Here is a 15,971-nt window from a genome sequence, read left to right as displayed (position 1 = left end):
CAGAGACACAAGCAGAGGGAGAAGCAGGCTTCATGCAGGAAGCCCGATGCAGGATTCGATCCCGGGACTCCAAGATCATGCCCTGCGCCAAAGGCGGCACTAAACCGCTGAGCCACCCAGGCTGCCCCATTTCACCTGTTTTTTAAGTCCAACTAATTTTCTCACTTTTTTAAATGTGAAAATTCATCTCAAAAATTAAATATCTATGAGGCTTCAAAAGCTAAATGATCATTGAATTGAAGGACCATAGTCCTCCTGGGCTGTGCATATACCGTCTGCTGTACCGTCGATGCCGGCTGGCTGGTGGCTCATTTCCTCCCAGACTCCAGGCGCCACGAGGGCTCAAAATACAAACCCAGCCACACCCCCTCCCTACTCAGGCTTCTCAGCTCTTACACTGTTTTCCACCTTGCATCCTCTGTGCCAGGTGCCCTCTGCTGAGCAGAGGGAAAATTTCCTCTAAAGCGCCTTCGCATCACTCAAGCAGTCAGCAGCGTTACTGCCCTAATTTATAAGGCACTGGCCGGTTCCACGATCAGTGAAATACGAAACGGAACTTACTAACACTTAAGAGCTATTCATCTCATAAGTGCCATTTATAGTAATGTTAGCTTGTGTTCTTCATCTAAATCTTAAAATATTAGCAAATATAATCTCAGCAACGTACAAGACATCATGACCAGGCTGGATTTATCCGAGGCTTTGAAGTTGGTTTAACATTCAGTAATTCTTCAAGCTCTACTCTATTTACACATCTTCCTCGTCCAAGGTGTTTTGGACACCTTATGTGTCCAAAGGTGTTTTTCAAAAAGCTATTTTTAGGTACACCTGGGTGGCTCAGTGGTTGAGCATCTGCCTTTGGCTCAGGTCGTGATCCTGGGGTCCTGGGATAGAGTCCCACATTGGGCTCCCTGCAGGGAGCCTGCTTCTCCCTCTGCCTATGTCTCTGCCTGTCACTCTGTGTCTCTCATGAATAAATAAAATCTTATTTAAAAACTAAATAAATAAATAAAAATAAAAAGCCATTTTTACATATAGGCAACAATATATTTTCCTCCAAAGCTAAAGTGCACTTTTCTGACAGTAATGCATACTTAATGCAACATTATTCCTGGTGAAAGAACTTCAAGATAAAAATGGAAGTTAGAAATAGTACTAATACTCAATGCCATATATGCGGGGGAGGGGGGCTATGGGTATATTATAGAATTTATTTTTTATTTTTTTTTAATTTTTATTTATTTATGATAGTCACACAGAGAGAGAGAGAGAGAGAGAGAGAGGCAGAGACATATGCAGAGGGAGAAGCAGGCTCCATGCACCGGGAGCCTGATGTGGGATTCGATCCCGGGTCTCCAGGATCGCGCCCTGGGCCAAAGGCAGGCACCAAACCGCTGCGCCACCCAGGGATCCCTATTATAGAATTTAAATTTGAAATTTGTCACTAAACCTACCAAAAATTCATAAATGATGAGATCTGCAGGAGAAATTCCTACACCTAAGAGATGGCAAAACATCTTAGGAGTCCTATTAAATAGACCCTGCCTTTCATTTTCTGAAGGACAGAATAAAACGAAGAAAGCTGCAATCTAGAAGACTGGATCTAAGGTGGGAAAGAGTGTTAGATTAGATCATCTACAGAGTCTAGAAACAACAAAGCCAAACAGGAAGAAATGGGTGGGGCTTTATTCACAGAAAGGAGAAAGACAGAAAATTCTGATCACTGGAACATAGTACTTGATCACGGAACCGAGATTTGAGGCCACAATGAAATATCTCCTATGAAAATCCAAATTCCTGGACTGATTAATATCTTACTCATCAAACAACCACTGGCTACCAACTGGGTTTCCAGGATAAATATTTCATGTCATTCCTCTGCTCAAAACCCTCTCATGGCTTCCTATCTTCCTGTCAAGTCTCAGGATAACCTGGAAGCCCCCGGATGATCTAGCAGTCCCCCTCTCAGACTTCATTTCTCGAAGGTCTCTCCCTCGTCCACTGTGCCAGAGCCATGCTGGCTCCTGGCTGTTTCTTACACATGCCTGCTACAGTCTTTCCTTAGAGTTTTATTTCTCTTCCTTCTGCTTAGAACCCTCTTCTTCCAGATATTCCTAGGGCTTGTTTATCATTCTGTTTCTGCTCAAGTGTTACCATGTATCAGCTAGGCCTTCCCAATCCTTCCAGGTAAAAGAACACCCAGCCCCCAGTCACTCCTTATTCCCAGCACCATGTTTTTTTTATATTTTATTACACCCGATAACGTTCACACGGACATATTTATGAATTTTCTGTCTTATCCCACAAGAATGCAAACTTTACAACAGTAGGGATTTAGTCAAGTTCACTGCTACACCCCTAGGGCCTGACACACGGCAGTACTCAGTAACTATTTAAGGACTAATATAAAATTTTTGACTTTATGCAGGTTTATAGTCTAGTGTAAATCAATAAACCATCCTTCTGGTTTACACATTACACAGTGGTTGATAGGTGCTGGTCCCCCAAATCTAATCAAGACTAATGACACTTAAAAAAACTACTGAGTTTCTAGACCTACACACCTCAGCTTCCTGACACTGGTGACTCCACCAAGAAAATGTCACTTAGGTATCATTTGAGGCCCCACCTGAATAGTCAACCAGGAGCAGAGACCTATCTCATCACTCTAACTAAAAAGAGACTTACCTGTGCGATAATGGAAAGAATGCCAAGGACTGCTATAAATGCTGCAACACTTTCTGGTGAAAACTTCATTATCTAGAAGGTTTCCAGAAAAAGCAACACTAATAAATACAAAAGTACAATAAATACCATACCAATGCAACTACTTGTATGTTAACACTAAATGGGCCAGAAAAACAAAATACAACTACTTTATAACCAAAAATTCTTCAGAGGAAGAATCTGGCTTTCACTGAGAACCACAATTATAACACCTGTTAACATCTAAAAATAATAGCTATCTAATTTAGATTAGGCAAATCTAAGTCCCTTAATTTAGACCTAGATTTAATAAATTGGAGACAGATATCAAGCACTCAATCATTGTGTAAATAATATTGCCGATTCATGCTTTTTACAGGTAATGATAAAGGCTTGCTCCTGCTTGGTAAGATTAATGTCAAGGAGAAAAAAGGAACATGCTCTACATCACAAAGGGCCTGGAGTAGGTGGATGGATTACAACATCCTATCACGTCAGAAGCAATACATAAACTAAAGCCACATACCTTGACAGGGTAACTGCATCTTTCTGCATAAGCCAAAGTCTTAACAGATACGCGTGAGGAACATCAACCCCTCTACACAGGAAGTTAACCCTAGTGAGCCATTGTTTACAAAATAGCATTTAAAAACTCCCTATTATGCTCTCTCAAGATTAAAGATTTTTGTTATTAAGGCACTAAACAATAGAAGAAAAGTCCATCTTGGTAAAATAGAATTTTACCTGTCTGAGGTATAAAAAGAAGCTGGAATATTGGCCTGCCTCCGGTAGGTAGGAGAGAAACACCGTAATGCAGATTAGCAGCACTATGGAATCTTGGCCCACTTTCTTTAAGGACTAGAATAAGAAAAAGACTGATATAAGGTTTTATATCCAAACACTGAACTGCTCTTAAAATATGCAGTGTTATCTTCTGGCAGTGTACATACAGACACTTAGTTGTCTTTTTTAATGTCTTTCATCCTCCCCAAACTACTCAGAGAAGTATTTCAAGATATTTTTAAAAATCTGTCAAGCTGTTTTCTCCAAAGAAACATCCACGGCAAAATATTAATATTGCACTGAACCATACATTCACTTTTTTGCCGAAGAGAAGGAAAAAGCATAAAATTTTTACCGCAAAGGGGTCAGCCTGTTCCCAGGAAATGGGTGCTCCCCATGATGCTGGGCGCATCTTCTCAGGCAATGACTCTGGCACAGCAACAAGGATAAAACAAATGTCCAGCAACGCGATGGCCGTGGCCAGGACCACCACTAAGCTGTCCCCGTACACTCGTCCAAGGTAAGCTCCGATCGCAGGGCTGGTTACCAAACTTGCAGCAAATGTTGCTGAAACCTGCAACGAGTCCAAGACGACAGGAAGACCTTAGTCAGGACACCCTGACTACTTCAGCACCACAGAACTCAGATTTATGCCAATACTGCTGCATGCCCCTTTTCCAGAATCCCACCTGTGCCATTTTTCTTATATTCTCTTCTTTTGCAGGAAGAGAAAATTAGATTCTTAAATTTAAAAAAAACAAAAAACCAAACCAAACCAAACCAAAACAAAACACAATGTAATGGCCTGAAAGAAGCCTAAAGAACAATGTTCTAGAGAAATTTACTGTCACTGTGATTTTTCCCCAATATTAAAATTAAAATGAAGTAAATGTTTACCTTGATGCATATTATGGATGGTCAAGCTTAAAGACTTGGAGATTATTTTCTCATCAGTAAGAGAGTTAAGTGCTAGCACAAAACTGAACTAGGTAATCTCTTTAGGAGGCACAGTGAAGAAGGATGAGATCACAGATCCTCCGCTTTTGAATACATTGCTAACCAGGTCTCTCCAAAACTCTACGAAGTCCACATCTCTGGTGAAGATGCAGATTGAAGAGGGCACAGGTGAAGAGTAACTTAATCCTAGACATGTCTGGTCTATTAGACAAAATGGCCTGAAAATCAGAAGTGACAGCAAGTAACACCTGACAGAGACCATGCTCTGTGGAGGATAATAGAAATTAATGTAGTGCATGTGGTTCTGCTCCCCACTCTGTGCTTTTTATTGTTTCTATGTCATTTTTGACTTTTGGATGGAGGAGTTAACGTCAAAGCAGTGCTTATTTTTAGCTGTTTATTAATAACTGCTCAAAAGAAGCAATTCAATTTTCAAAGGTCAATTATTTCACAAGTATGTAACACTGTTGTAACTTTAAACATCTAGTTATTGACCCAAATGTACTCTTTTTGTTCATCAGATGGTGAATGGATGAACAGAAAGAGTACATTCTATACAATGGAATATGACATCAAAAGGAACTACTGATAAATGTGTATCAGTATAAATAAAAGATGTTAAATTAGATACAAAAGACTACATGTATTACTTAATTTATGTGAAATTTCTCTTAAAAGCAAAACTACAGAGGCGCCTGGGTGGTTAGTTGGTTAAATACCTCTGACTCTTGGTTTCAGGTCAGGTCATGATTTCAGAGTTGTGAGATTGAGCCCCACATGGGGCTCCAGTTCACTGTGGAGTCGGCTTGAGATTCTCTCTTTGCCTCCCACCCCTCTGCCCCCACTCACATGCTCTATAAATAAGTATCTTGGGATCCCTGGGTGGCGCAGCGGTTTGGCGCCTGCCTTTGGCCCAGGGCGCAATCCTGGAGACCCGGGATCGAATCCCACATCGGGCTCCCGGTGCATGGAGCCTGCTTCTCCCTCTGCCTATGTCTCTGCCTCTCTCTCTCTCTCTCTTGGACTATCATAAATAAATAAATAAAAATTTAAAATAAATAAATAAATATCTTTTTTTTTTTAATGGCAAAATTACAAAGATAGAGAGTACATTGGTGGTTGGTTGCCTGAGATGAGAGGTGAAGTGGGGATGGATGGCAGATGGCTTTGGGCTGATGGAAATGCTCTAAAATTGGATTGTGGTGGTATTTTATTAGGGCAGTTCTAGGAAACTAAAGATTTTTATTTATCTTTATTTATTATTTTTTTCTCTTTTTTTTTTTTTTTTAATTTTTATTTATTTATTTATGATAGTCACACAGAGAGAGAGAGAAAGGCAGAGACACAGGCAGAGGGAGAAGCAGGCCCCATGCACCGGGAGCCCAACGTGGGATTTGATTCCGGGTCTCCAGGATCGCGCCCTGGGCCAAAGGCAGGCGCCAAACCGCTGCGCCACCCAGGGATCCCTATTTATTTATTTTAAAGAGAGAGAGAAAGAGCATGTGCAAGTGGGAAGAGGGAGCTGGGGAGAGAGAATCTCAAGCAGATTCCACACTGTGTGTGGAGTCCCAACAGGGCTCGATACCATGACCGTGAGATCATGACCTGCGCTGAAACCAAGAGTTGCATGTTTAACCAATTGAGCCACCCAGGCACTCCCGGCAGCTTTAGCAAATTAAATGCAGAGGGCTGTGGTCTCAGAAAAACCTGGGTATGAGCAGGGCTCTGGAACCTAAGTAGGCAAAGGAGCAATGGTTCTTGCTGCAAGGGTTGGTCACTGTGGTATCTGAGTCACAGAGATCATGTGTTCAAGGTAGTGAGCAAAGAAAGGTCCAATTAGAAGCAGGTGTTCTGTGTCCTTCCCCTTCTCCATTCTCCCCATCCAGTGGCCTTTTTTTCTGGTTAGACAGAAGAGGATCACAGAGAGCACTTTCTCCCCTGTGCATAGTTGCATCTGTATTATGTCGAGAAGAATTACTTTTCATTGGCTAAAATATGTCTTTAATATATAAAGCCTCCAGATTGAAAGTTGTTAATTTCTATGACAAAATACTTTAACAAAAACAACCTGGATTGTGGTCATGGTTGTATAACTGTATATATTTACTAAAATTCATTGAGCTATACATATAAAATGGATTTTTACAGTATGTAAATTATATCTCAATAAAGCTGTTAAAAAAATTCCTGGCCATCATCAACTTTGTACTTTTTACTGTTCTAAGTTTACAACTGAAATCATTAGTTCTTTTCATAAGTTTCTCACAATAGGTATTTCCTCTCAAAGTTCCTAATTCCAGGATTCTCTGTGTCCTTTGAGTCAAAGAAGACTTACTTACTTACTTATTTATTTATTCATTTATTTATTCATTTATTCATTCATTCATTCATTCATTCATTCATTCATTCATTTGTTTATTTATTGGCAGAGACACAGGCAGAGGGAGAAGCAGGCTCCAAGCTTTATTTATTTATTGGCAGAGACACAGGCAGAGGGAGAAGCAGGCTCCAAGCAGGGAGCCGGATGTGGGACTCAATCCCGGGTCTCCAGGATCACACCCCAGGCTGCAGGTGGTGCTAAATTGCTGTGCCACCGGGGCTGCTCAAAGAAGACAGTCTCTTAAACTAAGATTCAGCCTGACACAATATTCAGCTCTTATTTATCAAAAGATTCTTGTCCCATATTTGAGACATGCATCACTGTCCTACTTCTGGCTATCTAATAATGGTCTGTATACTATCACGCCTGTGTTAGCTATTTTATTCCTAGATTTAATAGACAACAGATTATACTACCTATTGGGAATACTTAAATTCACAAAACAATATTCAGAAGCTGGCAAACTGCCACCTCTGGGTCAAATCCAGCTAAGAATGGACCTTACACTTTAAAGAGATACACACACACAAAACCAGAATATGAGACTACATGTGGCCCACGAAGCTACAGAAACATTTTGCTGATCCCTGACCTAGATATTAGCCTATTGCGTTTTAGAGTAGCTGTTAATTATTAGTAATATTTAAACTTCTGATATTAAATAATTCCTTATATTTAGTAATCTTCCAAAAAACTTCTAAAAGGTAAAAATATTCTATAACTTTAAATCTGACATATAAGACTAATACTGAAGGAAAGTATCAAACCTTTTGATAGTTACATGGCTTTGTACCGAAAAAACCTTTTTTTTTCTTTTAAGATTTTATTTATTTATTCATGAGAAACACAGAGACAGAGGGGCAGAGACACAGGCAGAGGGAGAAGCAGGCTCCATGCAGGGAGCCCAACGTGGGACTCGAACCCAGGCCTCCAGGACTGTGCCCTGGACTGAACACAGGTGCTAAACTGCTGAGCCACCCGGGCTGCCCTGAAGAAAACTTTTAATGTAAGTCATCCATTAATGGAATGGATGGCTTTATTATGAAATATATGTTTTGCGAAAAAAAGAGTTTACTCCTTGTAATACGAAATAATTAAAAAACACACTATTTTCCCACATATACAAAGAATAGGAATAAACATACATACCAGTCCATAAGCCATACTTCTTTCATGTTCTTGGGTTATATCTGCTACATATGCAAATACCACGGAGAAAGTCACGGCAAAAACCCCAGAAACCGAGATAACAGCAAAGTACCACCTAAGATGGAAAGACAATTGACAAGAAACAGAACAATTACCATTACATTAACCTTCCTTTATTTCTATAAGTGAGTTCGAGTAAGAATAGCTAATTTCAATCAGTGATTTACTAACACAGTACATGGATTAATTCTTCTATAAATCATAAGCCAAAGATAATATGAAAATACAGTATAAGAAGTTTCACTTCAAAAGCAATTCAGCTACCATGCGGGAATACTTAAAATTAGATAATATATCCAGGTCAATATTTTACCCAACTGTCAAGCTGGTTAAATGGCGTTGTTATTGTTTCTACTAAAAACAGCAACAAACAACAAACTAAAGTCTATTATAATTGATCCATTAGCATTTCCCACCACACCACTACACAAAACACACAATTCAGTGGGTGAAATGGAGAGTTACTCTATATTTATTTTATGCCTCTATATAGAAACTAGATACTTTTCCATAAGCTATATTTAGCTTTTCAAATGTTGGCAAAACAAACAACTCAGTCTTCACACAGAAGGAACCTGTGTGGCAAGCAGTACTCATAAATGAAACGGAGAATAGATAATTACTGTCCGGAGTGAACAAAAGCTATTTTAAAAAGCAAACTTCATTTTGGCATGTATGATTTCAAAATAACTGGCCAGGAATAAGAAATTTCTATTGTAATGTTGAATGTTTAGTTTAGTTTTGTTTTTAACATTTTATTTATTTATTCATGAGAGACACAGAGAGGCAGAGACAGACGCAGAGGGAGAAGCAGGTTCCCCACAGGAAGCCCGATGGGGGACACGATCCCAGGACCCCAGGATCACGCCCTGAGCCGAAGGCAGACGCTCAACCACTGAACCACCCAGGCGTCCCAAATGTTTAGTTTAAAAACTCATATGTAATCATAATGAACTTTCAAAATATCGCACTAGGGCTTTATTGCTCACTAAATTTTTCCTAACACACTGCATTCCACAGAAAATTTTTTGTTTATCACGTAGACTCCTCTGGTAAGATTTCATTTGGGTGATTAGCATTAATCAAGGGTTTGGCCTTCAGAATTGTATCTAACTAACCTATAAGAGGAAGATCCTGCCTCTTATATACCTTTAGCCCTTCTAGATAACCACGGAAATACAGCCCATCTAGGATGCAGAATTATCAAACATTAACACTCAGTAGAGTAGAACATTAGGAGAATTAATAAAGCTACAACTTCTTTACAAATCATTCTCATTGTGGGATCCCTGGGTGGCGCAGTGGTTTGGCGCCTGCCTTTGGCCCAGGGCGCAATCCCGGAGACCCGGGATCGAATCCCACGTCGGGCTCCCGGTGCATGGAGCCTGCTTCTCCCTCTGCCTGTGTCTCTGCCCCTCTCTCTCTCTCTCTGTGACTATCATAAATAAATAAATTTAAAAAAAAAAATCATTCTCATTGTGAGCTTTCCCTCCCTTGCTCCTCAGTGAAAGAATCCTAATTTTAATTAGGGTGGCCATGAGCCCAGCATCTTGGAACAAGAAGAAGCATGTGTCTGGAATGTGACCAAACAGATGTAAGCAGAGGTTGGGTGGGAATTATGTAGTTTCTTTATAGGAAGGTGGTGTGTTCTTCTTGGCCACTCCTTCCACCTTGCTGCCTGAAGTGTGACGCAAGCTGGAGCTCAGGCAGCCTTGTTGGACTGTGAGGTACTAGTAAAGGATGGCAGGGAACAAAGATAGAAAAGGTCTGGTTCCCCAGAACTGCCAAACCAGCTCTGGATTGCTCAATTCCTGACTTCTTTTATACAGAGAAATAAGTTTCCTTGATGTTAAGCAACTATTATTTGGGGCTGTGAAATCCAAAAGCAGGTTAGCCAATAGTCTACACATTTCCTATAGTATCATCCAGTTGTAAAATCATTATGAACTATTATTCAGCCACTATATATTTTTTTAATTTATTCATTCATGAAAGAGAGAGAGAGAAAGAGAGGCAGAGACACAGGCAGAGGGAGAAGCAGGCTCCATGCCGGGAGCCTGATGTGGGACTCGATCCCGGGTCTCCAGGATCATGCCCTGGGCCAAAGGCAGGCGCTAAACCGCTGAGCCACCCCAGGATCCCACAGCCACTATATTTTTAAGGGCCCTCTTATCTGTGTCAAATTATATTGGAAGAATAAAGTTAAAACCTACATAGGTAAGATGGTAAAAAGGTGATAGAAATAAAGGAATATTCAGAAAACAATGAACAGAACGTTATTTGTTATGATCTAATTATGCACTTACCATGGGCTGATCTTCATTAAAGGAATTGGGGCACATGTGAAAAATACTGTTAGCAGCAAGAAGGACTTCCGGCCCCAAACATCAGAAAGAGCACCAATAAGTGGGGCACTGAGGAATGACAACAAACCCTAAAAAAAGTAAATGAAAAAAATGTATACAATCAATACCAATGAGCCGAAAAGAAATCACTATCATAGAATAATTTTTTAAAAGTTTATTTCTAACATAAGTATAATATCGTCAAACTAGATAACTCCTTTGTCTATATATATAATTTAAAGCTTTCTCAAGATTGTCTAGAATCACCTGCAAGGCTCTGGCTGCATGTTCATATGAATGCTCTAATGAATTCTCAATCACAATAATTCTACATTAGCAATGCTAGAAAGATGCATGTTAATGATCTGTTTTTATATCCACAGGCTAATTACCTATTTATAAACCTTGTTGGTTAAACGGAATCAAGAGTAAAGAGTATGTAGAATAATCAAGACTTTACCATATAGTTTTATATCTATGTATTTTTTTAAAAATAGTTCTTTTCTCTCAATCTATATTTTTATTGTTAGTTGATAAAAGTATTCAATCTCCGAAATAAAAACGCCAAGACATAATCAGGGGGGAAATCTGTTATGATGTGGTTTAACATTATACATTGTTGGCTATATTTGAGTCAAACTATATTTAGATGACCAACGAATACGGGTAAATAACTTTTTTAATAAAAAAAATCATATTGAAACCCTAGTTCATTTTAAAAGTTTTGAGTAATCCCTCAAGATATATCCAGATTGTAAAAAATTAACAGTGAAATGTTCCATTAATTAATATACCAGCAGAATTATACATATGAAAGTGTATGTGTGTGTGTACGTGTGCATATATATCGCCAATCCTACCTTTACGCCTTGAATCAAGCCATTCATCAGAAATGTATGCTTAGGAAAAGTTTCATGTAATACCTAAAAAAATAAATAAATAACTAAAAATCTCATACCACATTTTAGTCTCAATAAAATTCATATATTTACATTTTAAAACATCCCTTCATATGATTTTATCTCCTATAACTTTTCAGATTTGTATGATGCTATGCAAATGAGTAAATACTAATAATACCAAACATTTACTTGGCATTTATGATGTCACAAGGCACTAAATTGGGCACTTTACAGATATTATTTCCTTTTATTCCTCTGAATGACCCTATAAGAATGCTCTTATAGACAGAGATTAAAAGTCTTGTGCATGGGACATCTGGTGGCTCAGTGGTTGAGCACGTCTGACTTCAGGTCAGTGCATGATCCTGGAGTCCCAGGATGGAGTCCCATATCGGGCTCCCTGTGGAGAGCCTGCTTCTCCTTCTGCCTGTGTCTCTGCCTCTCTCTCTCTGTGTTTCTCATGAATAAAATGTCTTGTACATTATTACATAGTTAGTATGTAGCAAAAATGAAATTGAACACAGAAAGTTGGGCTTGAAAGTCCATGTTTTTAATTACTATGAGGCATCTTCACTGTTTGCCACATGTACCTGATGACTAGATCCTTTACAGACAAGTGTATTTTATCTAAGATAGGAGACTGGGAGACTAGGGAAATTTTAATTCTCACAAAGTGAATCTTTCTAGAAAATGTGTTAACAAGTTCTTTTAAGACCTGGTCTCAAACCACATGGCACCAATTTGTTCAATGGCAGCAAGTGAATTACAGGGAAGCCACTAGTTGAATGAAAAGCAAATGGGAAGGAAAAGTTACTGAAAAAATAAGAAGCAGCCTATGTGTCAAAGGCTTTATATATACTTTTATTTCATTCTAACAACATTATGGGTTAGATAAAATACCACTCTACAGATGAGGTAACTGAGTTCTTACTTGACTTAAAAGCCACTACCTTCCTCCGTTCTACTATGCCGTTTCTCAATAAAAACAAGAGACAATGGCAATATGGGGAATAAGAAAGTTGGGATATCTCTTTAGGAAGAAAAACTATGCTGAGTGTAGTTTCTGACATCTTGTAAGAAAAACCTTTAGGATTACAGTGCTCCCTTTTTTTCCATTACTCTTCTTCTGCCCAAAACTAGAAATTTAACAAAAATTAACTCACATGTAAAAATAAAGAAAATTAGAAATGAAATGTTTAGTCACAGAAAATCATTAACATGGGAAAAATAAAACATTCATGATGTTCATTTATTTTGTTTCTTTATATGATATACACTATGTAATTCTCAACTGAAGGTCTGAATACATTTTTTTAAAAGATTTTATTTATTTATTCATAGAGACAGAGACAGAGACAGAGAGAGGCAGAGACACAGGCAGAGGGAGAAGCAGGCTCCATGCAGAGAGCCTGACGTGGGACTCCATCCAGGGTCTCCAGGATCATGCCCTGGGCTGCAGGCGGCGCTAAACCTCTGCGCCACCAGGGCTGCCCGTCTGAATACATTTTTTATTGTCAAAACTTGGTGTGTGCGTAGGGGGAGCTACCTCTCATAGGAAGATCAGGGATGCTGCTAAATAACCTATAAATAGGTCAGCCCCTCACAACAAATAATCATCTGGCCCAAACTGTCAACAGTGCTGAGGCTGAGAAACACTGTTATTACTTAAATAAAGGCCATGGATCTAAAGAAGGGATCTGCAAACTTTCTGTAAAGAACCAAACAGCAAATATCTTTTTATAGCTTTGTAGGCTATACAGTCTCTGTCACAAGTATTCAATTCAACAAAAACAGCCAAAGACCATATGTAAATGAATGGCCATGGCTGTGTCCCAAATAAAACATTATTTATGAAAAACAGTCTACTAACAGGATTTTATATTATGAAAAACAGGCTACTAACAGGATTTACTCTGGCCATAGTTTCCCAGTTCTTCCACTTAAAGGAAAAGATTAAAGGAAAGTTTAAACTCCTTAAAGTAGCATCTCAAAACCTTTTGCAACAAATCAAATCCAGTCTTCTTCCAATAATTACTAAGGGCCAAATCTTTTTAGGAACAAAAAAAAAAATGTGTTAAAAAAGTTTTAGAAATTGCTAGTTCTTACTGCTAATGATTCACTTTGCAAAGCTACCTTACATTCCAACAATCTGGTCTCTTCACTGTTTTAAATATCCCCATGCTTTCCGATAGTCACACTTTTATACAGGACATCTCTCCATTTTGAATGTTTGATCTCCTTATCTTCTCTCTCTAGCCAACCTCCAAACCTTCCAAGTTGTTTCACTATCACCAAACTTTCCTGTCCAAAGCAATCAATTATTTCTTGTAAGGGCCTATAGGAAGAGATTATAGCACTTGGACAGTCACATAGGGTTTGTGAAATTTCTTTTATCATATACTGAGCTACTTAGCTAGTATTTTTTCAGTTTTTCATGTATTTAATATATATTTCCTTTCAATTATATTTCAATTAAGGACAGGCACTATATCCACTATACCTTGATTTAATAAATCCTTAACTTCATTGGTGCCTTCATTAAGTAAATACTCATAATTATCTGATAATACTGCTTTCATTGTGAAAATAGAACAAAACCATTATGCAATCTAGCTAATGTTAAAAAATAAAAAACTTCACAACCCCCAAAAGGAGTATAGTTAAGATAAACAATCATCTGTTTGATTTTTAAAAATTTTTTTTTTAATTTTTATTTATTTATGATAGTCACACACAGAGAGAGAGAGAGAGAGGCAGAGACAGAAGCAGGCTCCATGCACCGGGAGCCCGACGTAGGATTCGATCCTGGGTCTCCAGGATCGTGCCCTGGGCCAAAGGCAGGCGCTAAACCGCTGCACCACCCAGGGATCCCCATCTGTTTGATTTTTTTATAAAAATTTAACACAGAGACAAATATATCAATACAAATGTAAAGATTTTTGATCTGTGAGAATCCTTTTAGCACTAGACTTTAGAGCTGAATAGGAAAAGATGTAACAAAAAAAAAAAAAAGGAAAAGATGTAACATTTTCCAAGAAATTTTATAGGTCTTAAAATTTATGGAGCTTTAAAACCTTTGAGAGTATAAAGTCCTTAAAATATGAAATGCCTCAGGACTATCTCTGTAGCAAAGGCTGCTAAGCCATTTATTTACATGGAAGAGATGCTGGAGAATGAGTCTAAGGTCTTGCTCCATAACATAAGACTGCATCTAAGCAGCCAGAACCATATGGCCTAGTTTTTCCAAAACCGTAAGTCAAAAAAGTTAAGCCACTTCTTAAGCATTATAGAGCCTTAAATCTATTATTAATTTTCTTTATCTAATATGTTAATCAATCATCACTGATTGAATATCCACTATGAATCAAACATATAGTCTCTCAAAATATTAGACTTCAGTCCTTAAAAAAATACTTGGCAGCATAAAATTCTTCCTCGTTGTTAATGTAAATTCCCTTGTTGGTGGAGACTTCACCATCCTCCCCTGGGTAGGGCCTCCATATAAAACACAGCTTTTGGGCAGCCCGGGTGGCTCAGCGGTTTAGCGCCGCCTTCGGCCCAGGGCGTGATCCTGGAGTCCCGGGATCAAGTCCCACATCAGGCTCTCTGCATGGAGCCTGCTTCTCCCTCTGCCTGTGTCTCTGCCTCTCTCTCTCTCTCTCTCTCTCTCTCTTTCATGAATAAATAAAATCTTTAAAAATAAATAAATAAATAAAATAAAATATAGTACTCAAGAGCTGACAATATTTTCTGCAAGAATTAACCAGGGAAAGGGAAAAGGACCATCTTTCCCCTTCCCAGAAATTGAACAAAAAGAGATTAAGACCATAATAAATAAGTGAAAAGATTACTTACCACCAAGGTGGGGGCTGTCAATAATCCCCAAGCAAAAAACTCCAAAAAGATGACGATAACCGCATGGTAGACACTAGGAGAACCTATTCCTTGAGGCTATAAAAACAGATTTTTAAGAACGTTAATAGTGTATTCCAGAATTACTAACAATTATAGCAAGTTAATATTTATTTATTGATACCATATACATAATGGCACTATGTCAAACAGCTGAACACTTGCTGTCCCTGGCCTCAAGGTAAATACATCACATAAGCATGGTGTGCAGTGGTGTTACACAGAGTCCACGGTAGAGATGGGAGTATCAGACTTTCAGGAGGAAGGTTAAAAGGATGAAAAGGAGTCAGACAAGGGTGGGGGAGTGGGAAAGCAAACAAGAGAGGTCAAGGCTGCACAAAGGCTGTGAGGCTTGAGAGCAGGTGTTTTAGGCCTCTTGTAGTTTAGTAAAACCAGAACATGGGCTGCACACCGGGAGTTCCAGAGATGAGCAAGAGGCACACAGACACAGGGACACTTCCATGTTGAGGAGTGTATATTTAATTCTGAAGGTGATGGGGAGCCACTAAAAGATGTTAAGTAAGATTCAAGTAATCAGATGAAAGTTTTAAGAAAGACCATTCTGGCAAAGGTGTAGCGGATGGATGAGAAGGGGGCAAAATTGAGGAAAGTTAACAGTCAGGAGGCAGTAAGTATACTGCACTAACCCCAAAATATAGATGAAGCTTGTGGCAAGAATCATAGCAGAAATTAACATGGCTCAAAAGCAGAACAGTCTCCAAAGGAGTACATTAGAGATCTGGGATTTGATATACACAAGAAAGAAAAACACAAAAT

The 15,971-nt window shown here is 38.8% G+C and overlaps 1 protein-coding gene across 2 annotated transcripts in view; it reads right to left on the bottom strand.

The window, feature by feature from the left end:
• The window catches only part of SLC71A1 (solute carrier family 71 member 1), a 39,027-nt gene that overhangs the window by 9,583 nt on the left and 13,473 nt on the right, over positions 1–15,971 (bottom strand). For both annotated transcript variants that reach the window (XM_077905578.1, XM_077905579.1), the window contains exons 2-8: positions 15,138–15,233; positions 11,241–11,303; positions 10,342–10,469; positions 7,976–8,090; positions 3,845–4,063; positions 3,451–3,564; positions 2,689–2,760 (exon numbers count right to left, since the gene is read on the bottom strand). In XM_077905578.1, coding sequence (XP_077761704.1) covers positions 2,689–2,760; positions 3,451–3,564; positions 3,845–4,063; positions 7,976–8,090; positions 10,342–10,469; positions 11,241–11,303; positions 15,138–15,233 — 807 coding nt within the window. The remainder of the gene's footprint in view (positions 1–2,688; positions 2,761–3,450; positions 3,565–3,844; positions 4,064–7,975; positions 8,091–10,341; positions 10,470–11,240; positions 11,304–15,137; positions 15,234–15,971) is intronic.

Source organism: Canis aureus, chromosome 8 (assembly GCF_053574225.1).
Source record: "Canis aureus isolate CA01 chromosome 8, VMU_Caureus_v.1.0, whole genome shotgun sequence".
NCBI lineage: Eukaryota > Metazoa > Chordata > Mammalia > Carnivora > Canidae > Canis > Canis aureus.
The sequence above is the reverse complement of the archived record's forward strand: the minus strand, read 5'-3'. Positions and strand labels throughout refer to the sequence as shown.